Source organism: Psilocybe cubensis, chromosome 1, assembly GCF_017499595.1.
Source record: "Psilocybe cubensis strain MGC-MH-2018 chromosome 1, whole genome shotgun sequence".
In the NCBI taxonomy this organism is placed as follows: Eukaryota; Fungi; Basidiomycota; class Agaricomycetes; order Agaricales; family Agrocybaceae; genus Psilocybe; species Psilocybe cubensis.
Window position 1 is genome coordinate 3,195,508 of NC_062999.1, and position 25,832 is coordinate 3,221,339.

Sequence of the window (25,832 nt, forward strand, 5' to 3'; positions counted from 1 at the left end):
TATTACGTCTTACGTCTATAGCGGACCCTCTCTTTTTTGATGACAATATACCATGGTTCTGCTGTTTAGTGATTGTGCCAAGTAGAGGGAAACCAGTGGTTGTAATTGGATGAGTGAGATCAGATTGTTAATTGCGTGACTTGTCAACAAGGACAAACGGCTTCATATCTCATCTACACTCTAGTGACCGAACTTCCTGCACTTACTTCCGTTTCACCATCCCGCAAGCCAGTGACCTTGATTTCCCGGATTCAAGATCTCCGGTATGGCTAATTACGATATACCGACCTTGTTATCGGCACTTGATGTGTTCACCCGCACTCCCGACAAAGCATCGCTAGAAAGAGCAAATTCCTGGCTTCAGGATTTTCAGCATTCTGTAAATTGTCTTTCGCCTATGGCCACTCTCTCGACCAACAACTCTGACCGTGTCCAACGATCCTTGTCCTAGCCTCAATCGTGGGAGACCTGCGATCTCCTCCTGTCGTCACCAGAAGCACCGCTCGCAGCCAAGATCTTTGCGGCGCAGACGTTTAGGACCAAGGTGAGTATTCTTGTCGATCTTACACTGTTTCATCTTCCTTGATCTGCTTTTCAACTTGACGATTTCGAATGCCTAGGTAACTTACGATCTCAATCAACTCAGTCCCGAAAAGGTCACAGCCACTCGCAACACGCTCGTTAGTGCCCTAGAGGTTTTCAAGGCGGGGCCTCGTACGATCACCGTTCAGATTTCTTTGGCTATCGCTGGTTTAGCCTTGCAGCTTCCGTCCTGGGAGAATCCTGTAAAAGCTCTGGTTGATGTTTACGGGAGGAACCCTGCCACCGTCCCAGTTTTGTTAGAGTTTTTGACCCTGTTGCCAGAGGAAGTTTCGAGCAATACCAGGATTCCTATAAGTGTGAGTTGGGAATTTTTTGTTGTCATCAGTCACTTATTTGAAACTCTACAGGATAATGAATACCGGGACCGATCGGCTCAACTATTGACCGATAATTCCAAGTTGATTCTTGAGTTATTGTGCTTGTATGTCAACGCTAGTGGTACGCCTACTGTTCCCACCAGTAGTTAACAATAGCGATTAATAGAAAAAAATTTAGGCGTCACTTCTACAGTCCAATCACAAGTCTTCAACTGTCTGTATAACTGGCTCGCCGCAGGAGAAATTGGCGTGATTCAGTTGGCAGAGACACCCTTGTTCGGTTTTGCATTCGAAGCCCTCACTTCCGACGAGCTTTTCGACGCCGCGGTCGATGTCATCTGCCAAATAGTGCACGAGACACAGGAAATTGACGATAACATGTCCGTGATTGAACTCGTCGTTCCAAGGATCATTACATTGAAAGAACGGATTGCTGCAAACTACGACGATTCGGACAAGATCAAGGGATATGCTCGTATATTCTCTGAAGCTGGGGAAACATACCGATCGTTGATTCTACAGCATACAGAAACATTTTTCCCTCTGGTCGAAGCTATTGGAGAGTGCTCAGCGTACCCGGATCTCGATATCGTCCCCATAACCTTCCCGTTCTGGATGCGCCTTGCTCAAATCCTCGGCAAAAAATCCTCAGTGTCACCATTATTCTTGGAGGCCTATAAATCTCTTATGACCGTCATCATCAAACATCTCCATTTCCCAGCCGATATTACCACCCTTACTGGTCAGGAGGCGGATGATTTCCGTGCCTTTAGGCATGTCATGGGCGATACACTCAAAGATTGCTGTTTTGTCCTCCGAACAGAGACTTGCCTTCTCGCTGCGTATCAGCTTATTAACAACGCTCTTGCTCGCGGTCCTGCTGTATCCTGGCAAGAAATTGAGGCCCCTCTGTTTGCCATGCGTTCAATGGGAGCGGAAATCGACCCAGAAGATAATAGTGCCGTTCCAAAAATCATAGACCTCATACCATCCCTACCAAACCACCCTCGAGTTCGTTATGCGGCTTTGTTAATCATTTCCCGCTATACAGAGTGGATCAATGCCCATCCACAATATATACCCTTTCAGTTGCAATACATATCTGCCGGATTCGAGGATACCGACGCCGAGGTGGTTGCTGCTGCAGGGCAGGCATTGAAGTATATGTGTCAAGACTGCAAACAAGTATGTACTTTTATTCTATTGCTTCAAAGCAGAGAGTTAATTTCCCTGTAGCACTTGACAGATTTCCTGCCTACCCTCCATACTTTCCTTACAACAACTGGAACAAAACTTGTTCAAGATGACCGTCGCCAGGTTTATGAAGCGATTGCATATGTGATATCTGCTATGCCTATGAATAGGGCTGCTGAGTCGCTCAAAACATTCGCATTGGACATTTTGGCGCAAGTGCACGCGGTCTCTACAAAAACAATACCTCCAACGAAAGCCGAAATCGATGAAGTTGGAAGTAAGAATATCAAATGTTCATCTCTATTTTTTTCAATTTTACACTGACATAAACATCATTTCAGATGGGCTAGAGAACCTAGAGGTAATGCTTCATGTCATCCAAGGATACGGTGAAGACCTTCCTCCTGCATGCCAAAACACTGGTCAGGAAGCTTGGCTTGTCTTCGATGCCTTCCTGTCGAGCCACGGACTTAACTATGATCTTGCCGAGCGTTCCACTCGTGTATTGCGACGGGGCATTGATCTCTTCAGCAAGTCAGCGCTACCACTTGCCCCATCCGTAATACATAGGATGTCTGCAGCATTCGAAACCACGGGCTTCCCTAGTTTCCTTTGGATCGCTGGCAAGATTATTGGTCGATACGGAATTGAGAAGGATTCTGCCCTTCATGCTTCTATACTTGAAATTTTCCAGCGCAGTACAGCCAAAGTGGCCACGATGTTAGAACAAAGTAGCCCTAGAGAAATACCTGACGGTGAGTAGGAATTTTAATCGTGTATCCCTAATATATGAAAATTAAAACCTTGTTACACAGTACTGGAGGACTACCTTCAGATGTTACTTCAATTAATAAACTTGACCCCGGATGTCCTGTTTTTATCACCGTCGTTTGCATTGGCTTTCCATTGCGCCATGGCGGGTCTTACAGTGGTACACAGTGACATCGTCTTCGCCGCTCTGGATTTCTTCCGCTCGATTCTATCGCACGACTGCATGGAGCCCCCATTGCCCTCGACTTCCCCCAAATACCCGATGTATGCCGCCGTTATTCGTGACACAATGAGCAAGGAAGGGAATAAATTTTTGGAATACATTCTTAAAGGTTTTGTTGGAAACTTCCCAGAGGATGCCGCCTCTACTGTCGTAACAATTTTCAGGTCCCTGGTTGCTTATTTCCCGAACCCACTGCTTATATGGCTGCGCGACGTCCTCCTGTTATTGCCTGTTAACAGCGTGCCCAACGAATCCAAGGCTCAACTGCTCCAGGAAGTTACGAGGTTGGTTTCTTTCCTTGTATCGACCTAGACAATTGTTAACATATTCTTCCTCAAGTGCCGTCAACACAAGACAGTACGACAAAGTCAAGTATGCTATCTTGGCCTTCGATCGCGCAGCAAGGAAGACTCGTGACCGCAGAAGAAATACTGGGGTGTAATGTTCATTATGAAGCTATCTGTCAATGTGGCCCTCGACCACTTGTTATTTTTTGCATTTCTTTGCAATAGTAGTGCTTACTATCATACAGGTAATTTTGAACTCAGTGAGGGGGACATTTCACTTAATGTTGTGTATGTAATCGAAAAGAAATTGAATATACGATCGAAGTCTTCTGTCTGTAGATAATTCAAGGCCTTGTATATTTTAATTCAAGGTGTGGCCGTGGACATTGGTTTTTCTGCATTTTTTTAGAGTCCTATCGCGAAAATATCAGTGTCGCAGACATGGTCATGTTCATCAAAGTGCATCAACAAACCCAAATACAGCTTGCCCGCTTGAGTTTGCACCGAGTCCGGTCATTTGCTGTCACCTCTAACGAATTCTTTGGATTGATACAATGCTTCGCCATGCTGGCCAGTCGTTGATTGGCTCTGGTGAGTGCTGAAGCAAACTCTGCATACGCGCAAACTGACTCATTTTCTGGACTTAGGACGCAGGACGTTCTCCCAATCTGCAACCCGACATAGCTACGATGATACAATCCGCAATCTTCTCATTCATAAAGATACAAAAGTTTTATGTCAAGGACTCACTGGAAAGACGGTAGAACAGTTTATCTGTCTTGTGTATGCAATCTAACATTTGAGCAGGGAACTTTCCACGTCACTGAAGCTCTTGCCTACGGGACCAAGATGGTTGGAGGAGTATCACCAAAGAAGGCGGGCCAGACGCACCTGGGGCTACCCATCTTCGGGTCTGTTAGAGATGTACGGGATCTGAATCCGTCGAGTAACTGAGAAGCTTCTGATGAATTGCTAGGCCGTGAACGAAACAAAACCAGACGCCACCATTCTTTACGTTCCACCACCCACTGCTGCAGATGCAATCATCGAAGCCATCGAAAATGAGATTGGGCTTATCGTTTGCGTCACAGAGGGCATTCCTCAATCCGATGAGATTCGCGTTCGTGTATTCTAACTCCTTGACGCGTTAGTATTGACCAATTTGCTTTTATCAGGTCATGGATGCCCTCAAAAGCCAGTCGCGCTCCCGACTTGTTGGACCTAACTGCCCTGGAGGTACATTTAAACACGTCCGTTTTCCTTATCTACCTATCTGCTGACTTCTTTCCCCAGTGATCAATCCATTGGGTTGCAAAATGGGTATCCAACCGGGACATATTCACAAACCTGGCAAAATTGGTACGTACTTGAATGATGCGTCTGTGACTGTCGCTCACCGTTTGCTAGGTATCGTTTCTCGTTCTGGCACCCTGACCTATGAGGCTGTCGCTCAAACGACCGATGTCGGCCTTGGTCAATCCCTTTGCGTCGGAATCGGAGGAGACCCATTCCCTGGAACCCAACACATTGACGTCATTAAAGTTTTCCTCGAAGATCCTAACACAGAGGGTTCGCATCTTAATTGTAGATTAAGTATTCAAATCCACTTCTCACGTCTAATTTTTTGACAGGAATTGTTATTATTGGAGAAATCGGTGGTTCTATGGAGGAAGAGGCTGCTGAATACCTCGAACAGTACAACAAGACTCGCAAGAACCCCAAACCCGTTGTTGGCTTCATCGCAGGCCGTACTGCACCTCCTGGACGTCGCATGGGCCACGCCGGAGCCATTATCTCGGGAGGAAAAGGTTGGTTTCATCCCACCTTTATTCTGAGAAATTTTTGGATTGTCGATCTAAATGTGTTTTTACAGGTGCCGCTGGCGACAAGGTTAAGGCCCTGGAGCGTGCTGGCGTTATTGTTACCGACAGCCCAGCTAAAATTGGTGCAGAGATGTTCAAGGTCAGTCTTTTATCATCCTTCTTGATGCCAGCCTTGTTGATAATCTCTTAAATTAGGCCATGAAAGCGGCTGGGTTGATTTGAAAAGAGTCGTAGCAGTTAGATAAATTCGTGCTTTTAGATCAACTTTAGTGGATTGTGGAATATTTGCTTATGTAATGGATTCACCCTAATATATCAACCAACGGGACTTTTGAGCTCGACGTGATTCCCGCTTTCTACAAAGACTGCCTGAGGCAAAAGAGATGGCCTACCAACCGTCGCCCAAGTTCGACAGTGCTGTTGCTTATCTGTCGTCAGCATCGTCGCTGTCTCATGTGTCTTCTTCTACGAAGCTCGAGGTCTATGTCTTCTTGCGATCTGTCCCCTTTGCCGTCCTAACCAATCGGATAGTTGTATGGCTTGTTTAAATATCTTACATCGACTCGGACACCTGCAACGTCACGTCCTTCGATATTTGACATGACTGGACGTGCAAAATGGGATGCATGGAAATCTGCTGGAGAAAAATACGATGAACCAACAAAGGTTGAGGAAAGATATCTTGAGATTGCACGCACTTTGGGCTGGACAGAAGGGCAAGTGCTGGAAGATAAGGCAATACCACAACTCGAGAGATCCACTGGATCTGATGACGATGTCTGGGATAAAGACGACGGCACTAGTAAAAGTAGTGGCGGTCTAGGGCTTTCAGTAAGTACCATGGTCGCACCCGTTAAGGTCGTGGACAACACCATACACGGGCTGGCTTTGTCGAATGATGTGTCTGGGTTGGCCACCTTATTAGACACAGTTCCAGAAACAGATCTGAATGCGCGGGATGAATATGTGAGCATGATCTGAGCTTCTTCGACCATTCACTTTAAAACAATATTCTACGCAGGGATACGCGCCAATTCACCTGGCTTGTGACCGAGGAAACGTTGAAATGGTCCAGCTTCTTCTTCGTAAAGGCGCTAATAGGAATATAAAGGTAACTCATAGAGGTTGTCCCCCAAGCGGTATATTCATTCTTGCAGGATCCAGATAATTTAACGCCGCTAGAACTCTCGCAAGAGGCCGGTCACTCTGAGATTGCAAAGATTCTAGTATCTACTCCTTGATTATTTTCCTGTATGAATGTAATGTCGTAGACGGATGAAATATAGACGATATCTAGACCACGGACAATTTTTTCAGCATGGGGGCATGGAAAGTATCCTTCTTTTCAAATTCAAGTGTCAACGGCAGAATAATGAAAGAGACTGGGGCATAACAGCTATAGTTGGCATTTACGGTCCACAAGCAGGTGGTCAGAGTTGAAGGGGGATGAGGTGGTTATGATGCCTTCTTCGTTGGGGTCTTCTTGGTCGGAGTTGGGATTGGAGTTGGTTCAGGGGACGGAGGTATGAATTTCTCGGCCAAAGGATGTCGTGGTTGTGTACCTCTAGGGTGATATGGAGAGCCAGGTTTAAGAATACCGCCCTTATAAAAGCTTAGATTATTGCCCATAAACCCGACGCGCAGATAACTTACCAATTCCAATAGTTTCACAACTGATTTACTAGGAAGGGCACCGACGTTTAGCCAATGCTGGATTCTAGCCACACTCCAGCGGACTGTCCTCGCGTCGCGTCCATCAGCACCATGAGGGTCGTAGACACCCAAAAGCTCTGTGGGTTTGGCATCCCGACGCAGCTTGCTATTAATGGCTACAACGTGGAAGATCTTCCTGTGGCGGTGGCCATGCATAGCCATTCGAATACGCATAGTCATGGTGGGCGAAAGGTTGAAAGTTATTACAGGAAAGACTTGGATAATTGGTGAATGGTCGAAAAAGTTCCCAAAGTCCTTAGAATCAGATCACGTGCCATAAGAAATATTATATATGGTTGACCTGTTCAGCGTCTCTGGAAGTGGAATATATCACTAGAATGACTAGATTGGTTTTGATAAAGTGGAAGATAATATGGCGTGTAATTAGTCCTTTGATTGGCTTTTTATTATTGGATGATTTGTACTGTTTCGGATATCCGACCATAATAAAACAAAAGGGGGAGCGTCCATTCGGCTTCAATCCTTCGCCTTAAATACAATGGAACAAAAGCAATACAGAGGTAGAAGATCATCGATGATAGGTGCGATGATTGACACCAAGGATGGATACGATCCCTTACGACTTCGTTGCTGCTTCGCCAATTCATATCGACCTGGAGAATAGGACAAACTTTCAACTTGATTCAGGACCGTCACTTCCCGGTATTAGCTAGAAAAATTACGCGTCAGCTCACAAGGAAGAGAGATTATCTGCTGCGTACCATAGCAATGTTACTTCCGTTTAGTAATGTCTGTGCGAGCTTTGTCTTTTTGACACCTTGAGCTGTCGTTTCACTGCATGAAGAAAAAAAATAAGTGGAATATCAAAAGTGGCCTGAAGAGTGAGCGTACAACTCTGTCACATCCTCTAGGACAATGTCTGTGGAATATCTGGTTAAACGGCCAGCAATAGCACATTCACGAAGTACGGAGGATACGTACTGACATAGTCATCGAATCCAAGGAGAGTTCCGGTGAATTCACGTTCGCTTTTCATAATCACCCAGATCTTCGACCCGATACATTTGTCGATCAGCTCTTGAAAGGGATCAGCGTCGCGTTGTTCAAAGATCGAGGAGACTTGGAGGAAGTATACCCAATGGTAGAATCTGTGAGGCCATTTGAATCCTCTACGTTCGCACAATGTTTGCCAGTAATTTCGTGAGCGTATGGGTCTATGAGAAGGTTGACAATGCTAGCATGAACCGATGAAAAGGATTCGTGAATAAGAATTCAAGTCAAAGAAGAGTTACAGATGAAGTCAAACCCCGAGAGCGTTCTTTTACTTGTGTCACGTTTTTCCAAGAATAGTCAGCCTTGGGCAAAACTCCATTTGAATGCAACATCGATGGTTCGGTCAATATGATTGCATTCGAGGACGAAAAGTAGATCATGGTTATAGAGAATAGTTAGAGAAAATCGAGATACAAGCAGTCGATTATTATTTGGATTGATGGAAGAAACATGGAAAAAGAAAACTTGTAATGAACATTGAAGACAACTAGGACGAGTACACAATCTCAGAATGAGTGCAGAATGCACACGTGTAAAATTGAAAAGCGTGAATGATAACGAGTACACTAAACCAAAAGAAATCACTGTCCGAAACTGAAACCACCCTGGGGCGTATTCATGTCGGAGTGGAACTACGAGAAAGAGTAAGAACCAAAAATGAATAGGAATCAAGGTCGCACTTACGGCAAAGTTACCAGCTGCATCTACACTTTGAGCGCTGATGGCGGTGTCAACCTCTTCTTCGTCGGGGAAGTATTTGTCCATGATGTTGAAGGCCTTCTTGTAGATCTCAAGATTGTCGTGTTGTTGGAGATTGTGGATGGTGATCATGCCACCAGCTTCTTCGACATAAAGAGCGTATTGATTAACGGCGCCAGGACCTGCTGCGATCTTGTCCTGCTCTCCGATCTTTAGGATATTGTCGAGTCCATCCAAAGCAACTTGGATGATCTTGTTGTCCATCATGGTCAGCAGGTCGCACAGAGGCTTGATGCATCCTTGGGAAACAAGATAGCGTATCTGGGCAGGTTCCTGAAGACCACCAGAAGTGGCATTAGAAATAGCCCAGCACGCCTCCTTCCTGGTTTTGAAATCGGCATTTTGAAGAATATTGATGAGAGGAGGGATAATATTCGCGTCAATGACGGACTGGATCTGAGGCGGGGAGCCGGCAGTGATGTTCGAAATCGTCCAGCAAGCCTCCTTGCGGATCCCATCCTTCGGAGAGGAGAGGAGAGAGAGGAGAGCGGGAAGGGCACCGGATGCAATAACCACTTGGGTTTGTAAATCATCACCAGTCACAATGTTACCTACGGAACGAAGAGCTGGGGTTTGGACTGAGGTTGACTGGTGCAACAGGAGATCAACGAGGCGCCTGCACACTCCAGATTCTATGACGGCTTGGATCTTGTCGTTGGAACCATCAGACAAGTAAGAAATAGCCCAGCAAGCGTCAATCAATATTTCATCATCGAGGGAATAGATCAATTTGGTTAACACGGTCAAAGCCGGCGAAATCTGTAACACGATGGTCAGTTACGGCAATAGACGTTCAAGAGAGCACCATACCAAGTCCCAGTCGGGTTGAGGAGCCTTTCCTCGGCAGAAGTTGCTCAATGTCCATGTAGCATTCCTAAGCATGCTGAGCTTGTGATTTTCGCTGAGCAAAGTAAGCAGTGGCCTCAATGCCCCCTGTTGAAGCACGTAATCCCTGCAATGTGGGCTATCACCAGCGATGTTTCCCAAAGCCCAAACAGCTTGCTCTCGAACATCAAGCACGGGTGAAGACAAAAGGTTAATAAATTCGGGAACAGCCTGGGCATTGATGACAACTTGAGTGTGTTCGGCAGTTCCGGAGGCAATGTTGGTCAAGGCCCAAGCAGCCTCGAACTAATAAGAATTATTAAAAACGAGATGAATGAACATGAAAAAGGTAAATACCTGAAGCATTGCATGCCCGACTTTGAGGAATTCAACAAAGCGGGGAACAACACCACAATCGATTACGCGTTCGATAGGTGGATTCTTTTCTTTTGAAAGAAGTTTGCGGAATTTGGTTGTCGCGTCAAGCTGGCGCTCAGGATCGTCAGAAAAGACACCAGAAATCATTTCTTCGGCGAGCTATTTGAAGATATGAAGAGTCGATAAAAGATTACACGGACAAGAAAGTAAGTGGCATACGGGAGGATCCCAGACACCTCCACCAATCTCTTCATCAGAGTCGGGACCGGCTGAAGGAAGAAAATTGCGCCTCTTAGAGATGTTCTCCTCTCTCTTCTGACGTCTGATCTCCACTTGTTGTTCTTCTCGACGACGCCTAAGATCGTCTTGCTTGAGAGGCCCTTTGGCTTTGTAGGCTAAACGATAAAAACGCGTTGAGAATGGATCGCACGCGATAATGATCAACGATAACAAACATACCATCCCTACGAGCTTTCATAGTGCGAGATTCTGTGGATTCCATGACTGTTGTATTGGATTGTACAGTGGCACAGATGAGTGATGAAAAGGAAGGACGAGAATCAACTTGGTCTTCCAATCAACTGGTCCAATTCTCTTCAAAAGATGTGACTTGATAGTCCCGTGATCTTATCCAGACTATGTCACAGATCATACCTGTCACGTATCGCCCAATGAGTTGAACCATCTCACCTTAACACCGTGACAACGAATGACTCTGGTTGTTATTTTCTCTTTTTGCTAGGAAGATCTCTCTATACTCCTAGTCTCAACCTAAACCAAGGCCAATTGGAATGTTAACTCGTATCACTGGCAAAAAACCTCGTAATATCAATTTCATGGCAATATAACTGCACCTTTGCTGCAGATTTAACAAATGTGATCTATGTCTTTGTACATCCCTGAGAACGTGATCGGCATCTTGGTCTACTGTAAACTCGACATTAGCCATGCTCCCTTCAATGATGTTTACCCTACTGGTTTGATGGATTCACGCATCAAGGACTTCAATTATCAGTGGCGTGATCGTGTTAAGCACCACAGAACACCTCAAGTCATCTATGCTTATTGCAAACGTATCTGTACGGTACCATCGGGTTGCTACTCACACGGATGTACTGGAATAAATCTAGTACTGTCTCTGCAAGGGACCTCTTTCTACCATTTCGTTATATCTGATGTTTACATGTGAATGCACCAAGTTTTACTCGCAGATATCTAACACCCATGCGTCATGGAAGTGTTTATGATGTACACTGTGGATGTACTTCGATCAACTTTATTACTAACCAATCTGGTCTACCTCATGAGAAACCCGTACCAGAAGCATCAGCCGACCCCTCTTCCCGATACTCAAAATATATTGGTATGTATTACGTGTACCCAATTGTGTCTTCTTTTCATTCTATTTACCGTATCTCTACCGCGTACATAAACAGATTTCAACAAATGTGTGGCCAACCCCAATCGCTTCTTGGATATGGTTACTTCAGTTACTTTCTATTCACTGTTTACCCTAGCTTTCTGTGTCTACCTATGGCGAACGCGGCGACGTGCTTTTCGCTTGCCTCCCGGTCCAAAAGGCTATCCGTTACTTGGAAACCTCTGGGATATACCTCATAAATACGCTTGGCTCACATATGCGAACTGGTCACGACAGTATAACAGCGACGTTATACGCTTCCATGTTTTTGGAGAGGAAACCATCGTCCTAAATTCTTTGAAGGCGGCGATAGAACTCCTCGACAGACGTTCTTTCAATTATTCCGATCGACCCAGAATGGTAAAACCCTGCAATGTGGATCGTTTATGCCTCCACAACTAATATTTATTCCTGGAGGTCATGGCCAACGAACTTATAGGATGGGAATGGGACTTCGCACATATGCGATATAGTGATATATGGAGGTATTTTGTTCCTCTGTTCCAAAATTTCACCACCAGGTAAATAACAACTGGGTCTTTAGGCGCCACCGAAGGAGTTTTCATCAATATTTTCAACCTCGTAACTTATCAGCGTATTACCCTGTTCAACAGAAAGCGGCTGTCATTTTGCTTGAGCAACTTTTACAGAAACCAGAAGAATTCTCTGCCCATATTCGACAGTAAATTATCTCCTTCTACTCCATACTATCTTCTCAACAATAATACATCTTTAGATACGCAGGTTCCATAGTTTTACGCGTTGCTTACGGCTACGAGGTCAAGGCAGAAAATGATTTTTATATAGCTCTAGTGAAAAAGGCTATGCCGCCGCTTCTTCAGGTGGTACATGCAGGAAAGTTCCTAGTTGAATTCATTCCCGCACTCAAGCACATTCCATGTACGGTTTTCCGTCCGCTCTCTGAGTGGTTTTTTTTTTGACGAAGTGGTTGCAGCTTGGTTTCCAGGAGCGACATTTAAAAAGAATGCTACAATATGGGCCAAGGACACCCGCGCCCTTCGGGATGCGCCTTTTGAGAAAGTTAAGAAAGCAATCGTCAGTACTCATAGCTTTGATTGAAGAACATAGACTCATTCACCTTAGGAGGAAGGAACTGCGGAGCAATCCTATGTCAGCGACAACCTCGAGAAGCTCAAGATCAATGGGGTAGTTGATGCCTCAGAAGAAGAAATCGTCAAGAACTGCGCTGGAATCATGTACCTGGGTAGGATCCTTATCTATATATTTAAAGTCTCAAGGTTTCTGACACCCACATATTCCTAAGCCGGATCGGACACTGTACGCTTCAAATATATTGTTCCAATGATATCCCAATTAACAGACATCATAGACTGCTTCTGTTCTTCATTCTTTCCTTCTGGCTATGGTTCATCACCCGGAAATTCAACGCAGAGCACAGGAAGAAATCGACAGTGTTATCGGAGATTCCAGACTTCCAGATTTCAATGATAGGGAATCGCTTCCTTACGTGGAGGCGATACTGCTGGAGACATTGCGATGGGCGCCTGTTACCCCGCTCTGTATGTTGTTAATCACATTTACATCCCGTTAACTGCAGTAATATTGAACAGCTGCCCCTAGCCCTACCACATCGTGTTATTGAGGAAGACGAGTATGAAGGTTATCATATTCCAGCCGGTAAGACCTACTTCATGCAATTCAATGCAGCTTATTTAGTTTTCGTTATTAGGCGCCGTGGTTACACCCAACGTTTGGTCAGCTAGCTCAATAGTTCCTCCATTATATCCCATTGACATTGCCATTTTATTGCACAGGGCTATTATGCACAGTGAAGATATTTACCCTGAACCTTTTAAATTCAATCCGGATAGATACTACAAAGGGTCCAATAAAGAGCCACTTCAAGTAGATCCAATCGCAGCTGGCGCATTTGGCTTTGGAAGACGGTACGTGATCATGGGTCTTTTCTCTTTGAAGTACATTTTTTAATATACCTTGCTTTAGCATTTGTCCTGGCCGCTACCTCGCATTAAATTCTGCTTGGATCGGTGTTTGCTCCATTTTATCTGCTTTTAACATTTCCAAAGCCATCGACAACACAGGCAAAGTTATTGAGCCGGTGATAGAGTATCAGGATGGACTTGTGAGGTCTGTATTTTCCAAGTTATGGCTTGTCTCAGTCGAAAATTTTGTCTGACCGCCACTCATTACAAGTCATGCGAAAGCTTTCAAGCTGACCATAACGCCTCGTTCAGAGAAAATCAAGAAATGCATTGAAATCTATTCAACTTAAATTTGGCTTATAACGGGAAGGGTAGGCAAAGAATGCCAAGAAAAATTTTGGACTATTCCTACTACACCCTCTTTGTAATGCTTTACGCAAAAGACAAGTTGCTTAAGGCACTGTTTTCTTGTTTTCAAACTCTGTGAGTCAGGCCTGTACAGAATTACAGCAATCTTTTCGGGTTGCCTTCCAAGAATGAAACAATATTTTCGACTGTCTGACCCCAGAAGACCTGAAATTGAAGCGAGTCTTAATAAAGCACGACAAATTCTCAAAGGCTACGCATAAACTTACAGCATAGTTGGTATCGGCCAAATAACCTGTATGGGGGCTTAATGTTACGCGCTTAGCTTTGCGCAGCGGGTGATCAAGTGGAAGCGGTTCGATGTCGAAAACATCCAAGCCTGCTCCTGCAATCTTTTCTTCTTCCAAAACCTCCAAAAGAGCATTTTCCTCCACAAGAGGCCCACGGGAAGTGTTGATGAAGAATGCCGTACGCTTCATGAGCAATAAATCACTTTTCGTGATTATATGTTTGGTCGTCTCCGAAAGCACAAGCTGCAAAGATATGACATCGCTCTCTTTAAAGAGCTCGTCTTTTGTCGCCACATATTCTACTCCAGCGGCTTCTGCTCGCTCAGGTGTCAAATGAGGTGACCACCCTATCACCCTCATATTAAATGCTTTGGCAATCTACGCAATAATTATTGTTAGTCCAAAGCCGACACGTCAAATCAGACGTTAAATAAGAACAACCTTTGCAGTCTGACTTCCTAGCCTTCCCACTCCCACCAGGCCCAGAGTTCTTCCAGCCAGTCCGAGTGGCATCGTAGTCTGCCATTGCGGGTTTCCATTCTTAACATTGGCGTCTTCCAACGTTATGAATCGCACAGTTGCCAAAATCAAAGCCCAAATGTGTTCGAGTGTAGCGTTTCCGCTGCCACCTGTGCCCGACACGGCAATTCCTTTCTCTCTAGCATATCCTGTGTCGATACCCCTGTTCACCGGGCCTGTTGTTGCGATAAGCCTATGAATCCTTCCATCAACGAAAATTATAAACTCTGGCGTATATACAATCACAGACCGTAGATTAGGGAGGCGGTCAAGTAAAGTTCGAGGGAATTTCGTTCTTTCCCTCATCGCGCAGATAATATCATATTTCTTCAGCCTCTGCACCAGGGAATCCTCATCATGAAGGGTGTCCTGGAATACATCAATTGTGGCCCTGCCATTCAAAGGAGACCAATCTGCACTCGTCAGGGCGACGCCTTGATAATCGTCAAGGATAGCAATCTGAACAGCCTGAGACGACATGGAAGGATGGGAAGAAATCTCTATCTGAATTGTTATTTCTCTCTAGATATGTTCACATATGACAAAGCTCATGATGTGGTAAAATAAAACAATACTAAACGTGATTAAATTTAAAATCTTGCCTGATTGCGCAGTGTCGCGATCTATATGTCATCATCGAAGGGATACCACTTGGATACCGCAAATAACTACATGAGAGACCAATTTGGAAGTCACAGCTAATGATAAATACCTTGGATAATTCAAAAAGGCTCTGCATCAGGTACAGCGACATCCTCGAAGCAATCTGCAACAGAGCTGCAACTGCGGATCCTTTCCATGAAACAAAATTTGCCTTCTACACACCATCTAGACGAACCTGGTATCCTCATAACACAAAAAATTCGCAAAAGAATGAAACTCCGTCACAACCAACATGTCTTTCCAGGTGTTTTCTACAGGTTCTACTCGCTATTTCCTGCCGGCGAAACTGACAAAGGGGCATCTATGGTCTCGAAAGGTCCTTCTAGTCCGGTATCGTCATCCTAAGCAAATTGGTTGCGTAAATCAACGATCATATTTCACTACGAAGACAGCTCACATCGGTCAATCTATTGAAATGTTTAGACAATTTTTCAATGACCAAGCTGTACGGTAGATGCTGGGTGAGTTTCCTGTGATTCGTTAGTCAACGGAGACAATCTAGAGTGGTAATATTAGATATGTGTATCTCACCGCCGTGGTTGTACATTCAGGGAATGTCGAGCATCCAGTGTAGAATCAAGGACATTCGATGAATGCGCGCCTTCACTTAGTGAAAGCTTGATGGAATACTCCTTATCAGAGTTCCCACGACCGTGATTCCTTTCATAAAGCTCAAAGGTTATATGGGACTGAAGAAATCATCAGACTCGTCTTTCTGTAGGATAAGATCAGCATACCGCGTAATCCAACTCAGGGATTCGTCGATTGGCAATTGGGAGGCCAGAAAGTAAAACTAGATTTACGAGGGTATGGATATGGCTTTCTTTGGTGAAGTAAAGTGTCAGGGAACTTTCGCCGTTATTTCTTGCCGCTTCCAAATCCGATACCACATTGCGAAGTAGTGGCAGGGATGTCAAAACCCCAATTTCCTCCCTAAAAATGTTAATCAATGTATCAAGTAGAATAGTGTATTATGTACTTCTCATCTGGATCAATTCCATATTCCTGAGGGGCAACCAAATCAAATAAAGCTTTAGCACGACCATAAAGCTCATGGATTTTGCGGTCTTGGGGTGGTTGATGAGAATCTGTGCGACCATGTTCGTCAAAAATGGAGAATAAAAAGGTTCGGTGATGTAGAGCGCAGTATTTAATGGTGTCATACAATTCGGAAACCTGATCAAGTTGAATACATGTTGAGTGGAGTCAATGTGATAATGCGCAACGTACCCTCGACGGATCAAATTTCTTTTGCTCCACATCGCAGAAATCTTCGAAGAGCTTTTCCCACCTCTCACGGAAAAGCCAAGGTTCGTCGCCACAGCACCTAAAAGTCATCATCATTTTTCGACCAAACAGTGTCATTATCAAAACCACGACATCAATGATCTTACCATCGTTCTTGAATCTTGTCAACGTCCAAAGTTTCAAAATTATGGCGCATAATGTCTCTGAATGAACTCAAGAGTTCAATCACTTCCTGACACCCTCCGTTAGTTTCTGGGACAGCCTAAGAGAAGCAAGAAAATAACTCACTTTGACAACTTCGACAGGCTCCTTTTTCATACTCTTAGGCCATGTTAATTCGGGCCTCTTTTCTGACTCTCCAGGCCGCAGCAATATCTTGAGACGCTTTTTGACATCGTCCATGAGATCTTTGGCTGCATTGGAATCGTCCAAAAGGTCCTTCCGCACGATTAATTTGAGAGGAGCTTGATTCGGAACTTGCTGTTGTTGAGGTACGTTTTTATTGACATACCCATTGTTTTTAGCATCAAGGGGGCTACGAGTAGAACCAGAGGAATGGGCCGAATAACTAGGATGCTGTGGATCTAACAGTGCGGCTGCAAATATTTCTGCGGAAGCGATGACACGTCTCTCCGAGGATGTGAATATCTGTGACGAGAATTATTATTTAAATTTGGTTGTGATAGCATCCATCTACGAGAACGCACTTTGACATTATGAAGCACCTCTTTGTCTGTTTACATAATAGGGATTTAACTCATTACAAATATACGGTAAATTCAACGGAGCACGTACTCATAATAGTTATGTCTTTCTTCAAATTTTCACCAAGATCCCGAGACTGGTAACGCGCTGAATGGGTGAACTGTAAAGAAAACTTAATATGTACCAAAAATAAATAGGTAAATAAACAAACCTCGCCTCCCCATTTGAATACTAGAGTCAGCTTGGTAAGCTTTCGCGTTTGACCGACCTGTCTTTTAGAGTATACAGGCTTAAGCTGTGCCTTTGTCCCAGGAAGATCGATTTTGCTGAATAATGCATTACTGAGTTGAGTCAGTTTACTGAGCTCCTCTCCATCCGCCCCTAGATTCCGGGCTTCTTCAATGGCAGTAGCAATCCAGGTCAATTGTTCCTTTTCTCTCAGAATAATTTCTTCCGTTTCTCCGTTCAGGAGAGTGACAAAAGGTTGGGTCCAAGGCTCTCCTATTGGAAAGTTGAACTTCAATTTTTGCTGATAACGAGAAGGTGGGTGTTAGCATATTTAGGAAGGAAATAACATATCAAACACCTTTGGAGTACGATCAGCATGCCGGAAAACCGTAACGTTAGCTTTTAATAACCATGTAGGCGCTTCCTGGGACGGTACTACCGCTGGTAAGGGCCGTTCCAACGTAGATGATACACGCATGCAAAGGGCAGCTAGGATATCTGCAGCTTTGTCTAAGAAAAAGGGCCCAGTCACAATCAATAACGAAAGAAGAATAAGGGAAAGGGAAATACCATAATAGGTCTCATTTCCTTTCACAAAACTCCATCCGTTCACATCAATAACATGACTATGTCGACCATTTCCACAGCGCAACATGTCGAACCCACACACACGTTGACCAAATCCTTCGCAGATCTTATCCGCCCAAGATTTCTCTTCTTCTGTCAGTCGTGTAATGAACCTGGAAGATAGGATAAGCAAGAAACAGAAAGAGTCTGGATATAGCTACCTGATTTCTTTCCCTTCCGTATTGCGTCTCACGACACCATCGACCACAGGTGATTTGCGAGTTTCTGCATGGGTATATTCCTTTCCCACTGTGTAAACTTTGATATCTTCTGAGTTATCTACGTCAATAAACTCTTCATAAATATATGACCCATCCGTTCTAGGGTGATTCAAGGTAGGATCGAGCTCGCTGGATTTGTTCCCCACCTAAAGCACCGTCACCGTCAACGCATTTATAATGAGATATAAGTAACACAAAAACCGACCTTTCTAAACAATCGACGACCTCCACCACCCCGGAAGTATATATAAACATTGTGATCCTCTCCGCTAACCGGCTTTTCAACGAACGGTTTTTCCATGGCCTTTCCATCGACTATAATGGCATTACCATCTTCTCGAAGAGTAACTTCAGGGGTCACGAGGAAACCACCCAGGGTAATGCCCAACTTGTTCTTCATGATTTCGACAAGCTCTGGGTCGACCTTGGGACCACCATCCCTCGATACCTCTAAACGGGTTGGGGTTGGAACTCCAAGATGATCTAGAACAGCCCCCACCAGGCGTCTGTCCCAGAGCAAAGCCTGGGGGGGAAGATCATTGATACAAAAAGGCTTTCGGAGCTTGACATAAGATGTCGCTTTATCAAGTGGAAAGTCGGTCGAAAAAAAGGAGATGAGCACATCGCATCTGGGCCAATTTTCGACATCTGCGGTAAACTTTCATGAGACTTGAGCTACGTCCAGGGGGCTATCAATGCACCTTCGTCCAGGATGACCTTGTCGCCAAACACTTTGACCTCTATAGCCCCTCTGGCCCTTTCGACCAATCGTGTAAGAATTTCTCTCATTGCCTTGCTGCGAGCTTTGATATCCATGGCGCAGATACCGAGAACGACAGATTTTTGTTGAGGAAGGACTCCATATCTAAAATTGACGTAAGGTGAATGCGGTCCAAAGTGGAAAAAAACAAAGAGAGCTGACTTCAGGTCTCTGGAATCTGTGGTTGTCGCCAAATCTGAATATGATCCTATTGAGGATGGAGAAGACGAGCGAGTAACGACGGAGCTGGATCGCTGAGAAGGCTTTTCAGGTGAGTGAAGGTGTAATCTTGATTGGCGGTCTCGCGGATGCATGATGGAGACACCGGTCAATTGTCAATTAGTTTGTTTTGGCCCCATTCAGTACAGTGACAATTACACATGTCTGTGACCAACTCGCGTTTGAAAATATTTGATCAGATGGACCTGGGGTGGACTCAATTAAATCAATATACACCAGCGGCTTTTTCCATGCTGATGATTCGAAATTGCGACACTAAATCAATTACCGCGCTAAGCCCTGATTGTAGAATCCAACAGCCATGGAAAGAGTGGAACTATCGCTCGTGCTCGTGTGGCATGTAACAGCATGTAACCAGATGTAACTCCCAATGCTCGTGATGCAATAAAATAAAATAAAACTAGAAGAAGACATGACTAAACGACTTCCATAGGTCCTACTGAGAGTACACGGTGTGTCTATGTGTCATTGTCAAAAGGATACTGAATTGACATCATGAGTACGCGATACCAACTTGGAGTCAAATCACAAACATACCTCAAACGCTTCTGGAGGTTCTGCATCAGGCGCACTCTCATCCAAGGCGATGTGACGACCCGTAGGCTGAGGCGCCGGAGCGTTGGTATTACTTGGAGGAGCAGCCTCAGGGGCAGCTGGCACCGCAGGCGCTGTTTCAATTTCAATAAATTCAGCCTCCTCATTCGGTCGAAGGTCGGAAAGAATAAGAATGCCACCACCGCCAGCGTATCTTTCTGAGCCCAAACCTAAAGCAGAAGATACGCTTTGAGCAGCGACTGCTTTTCCAGATTTTGATAGTGTCGTTTTTGATGAAACAGCTCTTACGGGTTGGTATCTGCCATCGGTTGGGAATGTGATATAGGCTAGTTGGCTAGGCGTCACTCGAGAAAAGTTGGGACGCAATTCAGAAGAAGGCTCTGCCTTCTTCTGCCGTGAACTAGAAGCTGTCGCCTTATTGTCATCTGCAAGGTTGGAAACTGACTGAATGATTGGTGACACGTCCCCATCTTTGGGTGACACATCGTCGGGTTTCATTTCAACGTCTGCATCTCCTTCCTGTTTATCCTAGAGGTTCGTATTAACGAGATTGTCCGTCAGTTCTGCAGAAAGTCCTCACCAAATCCATCGTATCTCCTGGAGTAGCAGCTTTCTTCTTTTCTCTTGCTTTAACCTTGGCAGTAGTCGAAAGCACAGCTGTGGCAACTTTTGCAACTGTTTCCTTCTTAGGAGGTTTGGTTGAAGAAGGATAGGCGAAAAGACTAGGCCTGGCGTTGGAGATGTACTCGAATTTGGGCGCCTATTACCATGCATATTAGTTTTAATGTATTGATGTAAGGTAAGCAATTTACCTTCAAGTCACCATTTAAACCAATGATACCGGTAGGGGAGAATGCCAAGCAAGCACAATGTGCCAAAGGATACCAGTACCAGAACTGGCAGAATAAGACCATACCAACAATCGCGCTGGTATTGGTGCTTCCAGCACGGCTCTGTAAACTGATGGTCACATTCCTTCCTCCAGCATCAATAAGACCTTGTCCAATAGCTGCACCAAAGCGCGCCATTGGGTCCTCATGTTTATCAGAGGTTACTTTGTTGTATTTCGCACGCGTGGGTGCGAACGAAGCCGAGGATGCCTCGGATTGCTCGACGAGGATCATACCAAGGGCGATGAAAGCTCCTTGACGAACAAAGTCGACACTATCTTTGGTCATGGGTTCCAAAATCTCAACTGCATCCTGAGTAGCCTTCATTAACACATCTTTAGCAAGTCATTTAGAGCAGTTGCTTACCGGCAGGCCAGTCCCGGCACATGCAATTCCAAGGGCAAGGGTAGCACCACATCGTACATGGGGATTATAACTCTCGCTTAGCAATTGCACAACGCGTGGTACCTGAGCTGGATTTTTGAACAGAAGAAATGCCAATGAAGTCACAGCAGCTCGTCGAACATCGTCAGAAGTATCGGACACTGCAATATGCAAAAGCTTGCGAACAGCGTCATTGTTTGCAGTGCCTGCATAGGCAAGGGCTAAAGTGTAGACTCCACCGTATCGCAAAATGGGATCCTATAATCTGTGAATATTGATTGGTACATAGCGAAAAGAGATACAGCACACCTTCTCAGCAAGCAGGACCTTGATAATGTCGTCTGCCTCTTCCTGTCGTCCGTAAAAGATAAAGGCAATGCCCACGGCAAGACCGCGTATAATCTTTTCATGTGCAGTCTCCCTGGCATACGTCAGCATCTCGTCAACGGGTGTTGCAGACGCTGTGCCGAGCATTACCAAGCCCATCGCAAAACCTGACGCTTCACCAGCAACGGCTGAATCGGTGAAGAGAACAGTTTTCAAATCTTCAAATGCCTCCATACTTTTAGAGCCCATAGCAGCTACGCCAAGTCCTAGAGCAGCACCGTGCTGCACCACTTCCCCTTGAGCAGCTTTCAAAGCATCTCTAAGGTAAGCTGTCACAGAATTTCCACAACCAGCGTTGATCAAGCCCAGAGCATAGAGAGCACCACCTTCTGAATAGGCAGCTCCCGCAACATTGCTCTCGCCTCCTGGTTGGGGAAGGTATGGACCTAGAATTGTTTGGCCCTGTTCGAAGTAACCTTTGTGGATGACACCCAGGCCAGCTGTTGCAGAGAACTTCGACCAGTTTGAAGCCAGGCCGAGCCACTCCAAGTTCTCTCTAAGGAAAATGTCGGAAGTTGTCCCGGCGTGCATAAATGCATTTTGAAGGGTGAGGGCAGTGTGGTATATCGAGGATCTGGGCTCTAGTGCATCCTGAATTAAAAGTTAGTTGATACAGAAAGTAACGGTATCCAGCATCATCACCTTGGTGTTCTTCAAGATTAAAAGATCGGTTTGGTTGTTGCGCTTGAGGAATTCACGATACAATTTGACAGATTCTTTGCCGGTCAAAATCGTGCGAAGCTTATCGTATACAGGTTTGGTTTTCTGTCCGCCAAAGATATTAGTTTGTAAGAGCAGTATGAAGAATTTAGACTCACCGTATCACCTTCTGGCAAGTCATTCCTCAAGGTTTCGAGAAAGTCTTGTGATCCTCCTTCCACCAAGTCAAAAGCGAATTGATACGCCAATAGTTGTTCAGTGGAAACAAGAGATGAGATAAAGGGTATGGTAAGGCTTGGATCACTGAGAGTAACAAGTAAGCGGGTGAGGGCGTGGACATGCGGAGATGCATCGCCTGCAGTTGGTCGAGGAAATAGAGGAAAGAGAAAACGGAGGACTTGATCTCGGTATGAAAGTGAGAATCCGGTGTCGAGAACACCATCCATAGCGTACGATAGAAGAGATACGTCTTGTGTCTTGGAATAGATATATGAAATAACATCTAGGCGGTGGGATTCTAACGCGATACCGATAGCCTTTGGAAAAGAAACTTGGCTAAGCAATACATAACGGCATACATTCTTAGAGAATCGTACCTGCTTAAACTCGCCCTCTCCGATGCATCGGTTAAAGATACCTTCAACAGTAGCTTGCAGAAGTGGGTCGATCTTCTCTTTACTGCCTGATTGCTCGGCAGAGCGTGCCTGGATGTAGCGGTCGATAGCTTTGGCTATGGTGGTGCACAGAATAAGGAACGCGGGACGAAAACGCGGTCAAGAGCTACTCACACACTATCGTCTCGATATATTCTTCTGATCCATGGGAGCGAGTCTCGTTCTGGAACGCGTTTCCTGACCCAAGTGCGAAAGAGAGTGCCTCGTCGTATTCCCCTAGGAAGTAGTAAACTTTGCTGGCAACAAGTGCAGCGGCATCTCTAGCTGGTTTAGAAAGTTCATTACTCTCATATAGAGCCTCACTGCAGTATGCGCGTCAGCACAACTTAGTTAGAGATGGCAAATAAATGGCAATTACATTAAGGCGATATGTTCAGAGATCTCTGCCCAGAACTGTGGCACAAGTGGGCGTAATCTATCAAGCGCTAGTTCCTTGAACGTTGGATTTGGATCCTGCAGAAGGGCAAGGACGCCTGCGGCGGAGGATTGTTTGACCATGGAAATGGGATGAGAGGGAGAGATGAGTGCGTAACTGGATTTGTACAGAGGTCTAGGTGACGCGTCCTTGCACGCGGACTCATCTAATCCAAATAGACGCAAACATACGGTGTCCTCCGAAATAACCCTTCCCGTGTCCTCCTCCTGTTCAGTTTCTCATTTAAATCGTTATCCACTTCTCTGCTTCAGGGCCATGTCCTTCGCCATCCGCAACCTCTCCAGGCAAGTCGCCCGTGCGCCTTCGCGCCTCCACGCAAGGCCCCGTACTTTTGCCACTGCCGACAAGTCCGTCGCCAACAATGCTTTCGAGAAGTACCTCCAGGAGGATAAGGCTTTGACTCACCACGCTCAAGGTGAGAATCACTATAATCAGCTATATAGCCATGCATGTTTATTATTTTTACAGAGACCACCGATCTCTGGAGGAAAATCAGGTTCGTTGCGCAACTCAGAATCCATCAGTCTAGACCGAGCCATCCAACCAGCTAACGTGTAATCAACAGCTTCTACGTGTGTATTCCAGCCAGTGAGTCTGTTATGTCTTGAGCTATTCCTCAGACCTAATTTTCTTACTCAATCTAGTTGCTGTCTGCGTTGCTTGGGTATACAACGCGGAGGTTGAGCACGCCGCACATATCGAACACCTCAAGCACGAGAACGGTGGAGAACTCCCCGAAACCCCTCTTTACGACTACCTTAACAGGAGATCCAAGCCCTTCCCTTGGGGAAATAACTCTCTTTTCTTCAACCCTAAGGTGGGTCCTCAATCAATTCACCATTTGTATCTTACTGATCTTTATATGCGCGCACCAGGTCAACAAAGACATGAGCGAGTAAATGTGCTCTACCTCTAGACATGCATTGTGCAAGTAGAACATTATAAATCCATTTACCTGGAGACCTCATTCAATTTTGTATTGATGATCTATTGAGCATTAAGTGTCCCATATCGCTTGTACGCTAAGGTCCTGTGATTCTACATATACGCTATCCCTCAAAGAAGGTCCCATTTTTCCGACAGAGTTCAGACTATACTGTATTACATACTGGCACGACTTTCACAACATCAAAGCATCAATAAAATGCCCATAAAAGACACACCGGACACTACTGTCAATGCCCGCGTCGGCCCCAGTGACAATGCCGCAGATCTGGATTGTAAACAAGTTGAGTGTTATGATATAAATGCATATATCAAAGGCGTACTGCGATTGTCCCACCGAGGCATTCGCGGCCTTGCCTGTCGATATCGTTGCCGGGTTAGATGTTGATTGGGGAGTAGAACCATTTACTGTCGCGTCAGCCGACTTTCCAGGAGCAGTGGCGGAAGCATGGACAGGTGCTATAATGCTTGTTACTGTTGGGGGAAGTGACAGGACTATGCTGCTCTGGGGTTGGGTGGCAATAATCGTCTCCAGCGGCCTCTCGCTTGTTACTGCTTGAGAAGCAGCAACGACGACGGATGTTTCGACTGGCGTAACTGTTGTCACCTCGGGCGCTACTACCACTGTTGTGCATGCGTCGGCTTAGGAATCATAGATTAGCGTAAAAAAGCTACTTACCGTCAGAGGTGACTGGCGTGTCTGAGACAACAGTGGTGGGTGCTGGGTCTCCACTAGATGTATCGAATGTGGACGTAGACGTAGACGTTGCAGAATCAGCTTCGAATGTGGTAGTACTAGCAAGAATATCGGTGGTGGCGGTTTCGGTGGGTGGTTCTGCAGTTGAGGACACATAGACCGCGACGCCTCTCAGTGCCCGATCCACTGAATGAATAGAAGATCATACAGTACGCCACCTTCTTCAGCGTCTATTTATTTATAGTAACAGCCTGGGATTCAAACGTACATTTAGCTCTTGCAACTGTCAATTGCTCCAAAAGATCGACATATCCCGGTTCTCCCTCGTTGGCTACTCAGGTAAACAACAGCGTTGTTAAAAATTGACTTACAGACGCCTGGAAAACATACCTTGGTCAAGTTGGAGTTGGAAGTTCTCGACTTGGTCCTGAAGGTCCACCAAAACGGCTATCGGAATGCTGAGTAAAATAGAGATAGAGACCGTATCTAGTAGTGGTTTAAATATAACACTTACGTGGTATTTCATCCCCTTCGACGAGTGGAACAAGTTCTCTTTCCACAATGTCATTCGAATAGCGACCCAACGGCACCGCCGTTGATTGTTGGACAGCAACAGAGCTCCACAAGAGTATCAGACCGCATAGACTAACTAAAAAGAACCTGCCGAACATAATATTCCTGGATGTTAAGTAAAGTGAATGTCGAAGAAAATAACCAGGCCAGCTGTCTTAAGAAACCAGAAAAGGAGAAGGGAAAGAGAAAGAAAGGCTCGCGCACGTAAGCTGCACAGAGTCAACAAGAACGAAAGGTTTGAACGCGGGCCCGTGCCGTTGCTCGAGTACTGGAAAGGACTCGTGAGAAGAGGAAAATGACCAAGAGATCTCGGTAGGCATCGTCGTTAACGAATGATGAACTTGTGGTGAAGGCCCATTCCTTCGGGCAGCGGTTGTCACTTAAGCATGGCGGCAACGGTAGGCCAGCAAATCATTTGGGAAATGGCTCAGATGTACTGCTGCCCTACAGTCCTAAGCCCGATATTCTCTTTGATAATCCGCTAAAGTTGCTCAAATCAAAGAAAATGCAGC

General features: G+C 45.3%; 11 protein-coding genes across 11 annotated transcripts; 4 read left to right on the top strand and 7 right to left on the bottom strand.

The window, feature by feature from the left end:
- Nucleotides 1-265: 265 nt before the first annotated feature.
- JR316_0001096 (uncharacterized protein) lies at nt 266-3,550 on the top strand (the record flags this gene model as incomplete). The annotated part of the gene is made up of 9 exons (XM_047886909.1): nt 266-379; nt 452-544; nt 621-899; nt 951-1,041; nt 1,114-2,105; nt 2,157-2,391; nt 2,456-2,869; nt 2,930-3,392; nt 3,448-3,550. 9 exons carry the CDS (start codon nt 266-268, stop codon nt 3,548-3,550), a joined length of 2,784 nt encoding a protein of 927 aa, XP_047754655.1.
- A 399-nt stretch (nt 3,551-3,949) lies between these two features.
- Nucleotides 3,950-6,459, top strand: JR316_0001097 (Succinate--CoA ligase [ADP/GDP-forming] subunit alpha, mitochondrial; the record flags this gene model as incomplete). The annotated part of the gene is made up of 14 exons (XM_047886910.1): nt 3,950-3,986; nt 4,043-4,155; nt 4,203-4,319; nt 4,372-4,515; nt 4,571-4,631; nt 4,689-4,754; nt 4,803-4,964; nt 5,027-5,203; nt 5,269-5,357; nt 5,414-5,430; nt 5,583-5,697; nt 5,750-6,184; nt 6,240-6,329; nt 6,376-6,459. 14 exons carry the CDS (start codon nt 3,950-3,952, stop codon nt 6,457-6,459), a joined length of 1,707 nt encoding a protein of 568 aa, XP_047754656.1.
- A 214-nt stretch (nt 6,460-6,673) lies between these two features.
- Nucleotides 6,674-7,111, bottom strand: JR316_0001098 (30S ribosomal protein S16-1, chloroplastic; the record flags this gene model as incomplete). Its single annotated transcript, XM_047886911.1, has 2 exons — nt 6,674-6,820; nt 6,872-7,111. 2 exons carry the CDS (start codon nt 7,109-7,111, stop codon nt 6,674-6,676), a joined length of 387 nt encoding a protein of 128 aa, XP_047754657.1.
- A 454-nt stretch (nt 7,112-7,565) lies between these two features.
- JR316_0001099 (RNA-binding protein lsm5) lies at nt 7,566-8,052 on the bottom strand (the record flags this gene model as incomplete). Its single annotated transcript, XM_047886912.1, has 5 exons — nt 7,566-7,601; nt 7,654-7,726; nt 7,784-7,811; nt 7,874-7,969; nt 8,028-8,052. The coding sequence occupies 5 exons, from the start codon at nt 8,050-8,052 to the stop codon at nt 7,566-7,568; spliced, it is 258 nt and encodes an 85-aa protein (XP_047754658.1).
- A 474-nt stretch (nt 8,053-8,526) lies between these two features.
- On the bottom strand, nt 8,527-10,409 carry JR316_0001100 (Importin subunit alpha; the record flags this gene model as incomplete). Its single annotated transcript, XM_047886913.1, has 6 exons — nt 8,527-8,577; nt 8,630-9,463; nt 9,515-9,835; nt 9,887-10,066; nt 10,127-10,302; nt 10,367-10,409. The coding sequence occupies 6 exons, from the start codon at nt 10,407-10,409 to the stop codon at nt 8,527-8,529; spliced, it is 1,605 nt and encodes a 534-aa protein (XP_047754659.1).
- Nucleotides 10,410-11,210: 801 nt separating this feature from the next.
- Nucleotides 11,211-13,602, top strand: JR316_0001101 (Cytochrome P450 monooxygenase; the record flags this gene model as incomplete). Its single annotated transcript, XM_047886914.1, has 12 exons — nt 11,211-11,270; nt 11,942-12,009; nt 12,064-12,227; nt 12,283-12,383; nt 12,432-12,552; nt 12,613-12,626; nt 12,679-12,868; nt 12,930-12,986; nt 13,039-13,063; nt 13,124-13,255; nt 13,314-13,457; nt 13,524-13,602. The coding sequence occupies 12 exons, from the start codon at nt 11,211-11,213 to the stop codon at nt 13,600-13,602; spliced, it is 1,155 nt and encodes a 384-aa protein (XP_047754660.1).
- Nucleotides 13,603-13,756: 154 nt separating this feature from the next.
- On the bottom strand, nt 13,757-14,907 carry JR316_0001102 (Glyoxylate reductase; the record flags this gene model as incomplete). Its single annotated transcript, XM_047886915.1, has 4 exons — nt 13,757-13,825; nt 13,888-14,286; nt 14,350-14,620; nt 14,678-14,907. The coding sequence occupies 4 exons, from the start codon at nt 14,905-14,907 to the stop codon at nt 13,757-13,759; spliced, it is 969 nt and encodes a 322-aa protein (XP_047754661.1).
- Nucleotides 14,908-15,350: 443 nt separating this feature from the next.
- JR316_0001103 (Inositol hexakisphosphate and diphosphoinositol-pentakisphosphate kinase) lies at nt 15,351-19,193 on the bottom strand (the record flags this gene model as incomplete). Its single annotated transcript, XM_047886916.1, has 17 exons — nt 15,351-15,431; nt 15,488-15,560; nt 15,622-15,779; nt 15,828-16,023; nt 16,070-16,266; nt 16,321-16,417; nt 16,485-16,570; nt 16,627-16,986; nt 17,046-17,071; nt 17,134-17,203; nt 17,255-17,572; nt 17,630-17,781; nt 17,842-18,011; nt 18,060-18,265; nt 18,325-18,767; nt 18,821-18,984; nt 19,042-19,193. The coding sequence occupies 17 exons, from the start codon at nt 19,191-19,193 to the stop codon at nt 15,351-15,353; spliced, it is 2,949 nt and encodes a 982-aa protein (XP_047754662.1).
- Nucleotides 19,194-19,577: 384 nt separating this feature from the next.
- JR316_0001104 (26S proteasome non-ATPase regulatory subunit 1-like protein B) lies at nt 19,578-23,167 on the bottom strand (the record flags this gene model as incomplete). The annotated part of the gene is made up of 11 exons (XM_047886917.1): nt 19,578-19,601; nt 19,657-20,202; nt 20,255-20,434; nt 20,487-20,876; nt 20,931-21,206; nt 21,258-21,926; nt 21,978-22,100; nt 22,154-22,531; nt 22,592-22,725; nt 22,784-22,971; nt 23,028-23,167. The coding sequence occupies 11 exons, from the start codon at nt 23,165-23,167 to the stop codon at nt 19,578-19,580; spliced, it is 3,048 nt and encodes a 1,015-aa protein (XP_047754663.1).
- Nucleotides 23,168-23,360: 193 nt separating this feature from the next.
- JR316_0001105 (Cytochrome c oxidase subunit 13, mitochondrial) lies at nt 23,361-24,004 on the top strand (the record flags this gene model as incomplete). The annotated part of the gene is made up of 5 exons (XM_047886918.1): nt 23,361-23,520; nt 23,574-23,601; nt 23,671-23,693; nt 23,750-23,922; nt 23,981-24,004. The coding sequence occupies 5 exons, from the start codon at nt 23,361-23,363 to the stop codon at nt 24,002-24,004; spliced, it is 408 nt and encodes a 135-aa protein (XP_047754664.1).
- A 98-nt stretch (nt 24,005-24,102) lies between these two features.
- JR316_0001106 (uncharacterized protein) lies at nt 24,103-25,640 on the bottom strand (the record flags this gene model as incomplete). The annotated part of the gene is made up of 8 exons (XM_047886919.1): nt 24,103-24,196; nt 24,269-24,318; nt 24,388-24,674; nt 24,730-24,933; nt 25,016-25,078; nt 25,138-25,194; nt 25,262-25,425; nt 25,525-25,640. 8 exons carry the CDS (start codon nt 25,638-25,640, stop codon nt 24,103-24,105), a joined length of 1,035 nt encoding a protein of 344 aa, XP_047754665.1.
- Between the last annotated feature and the right edge of the window lie 192 nt (nt 25,641-25,832).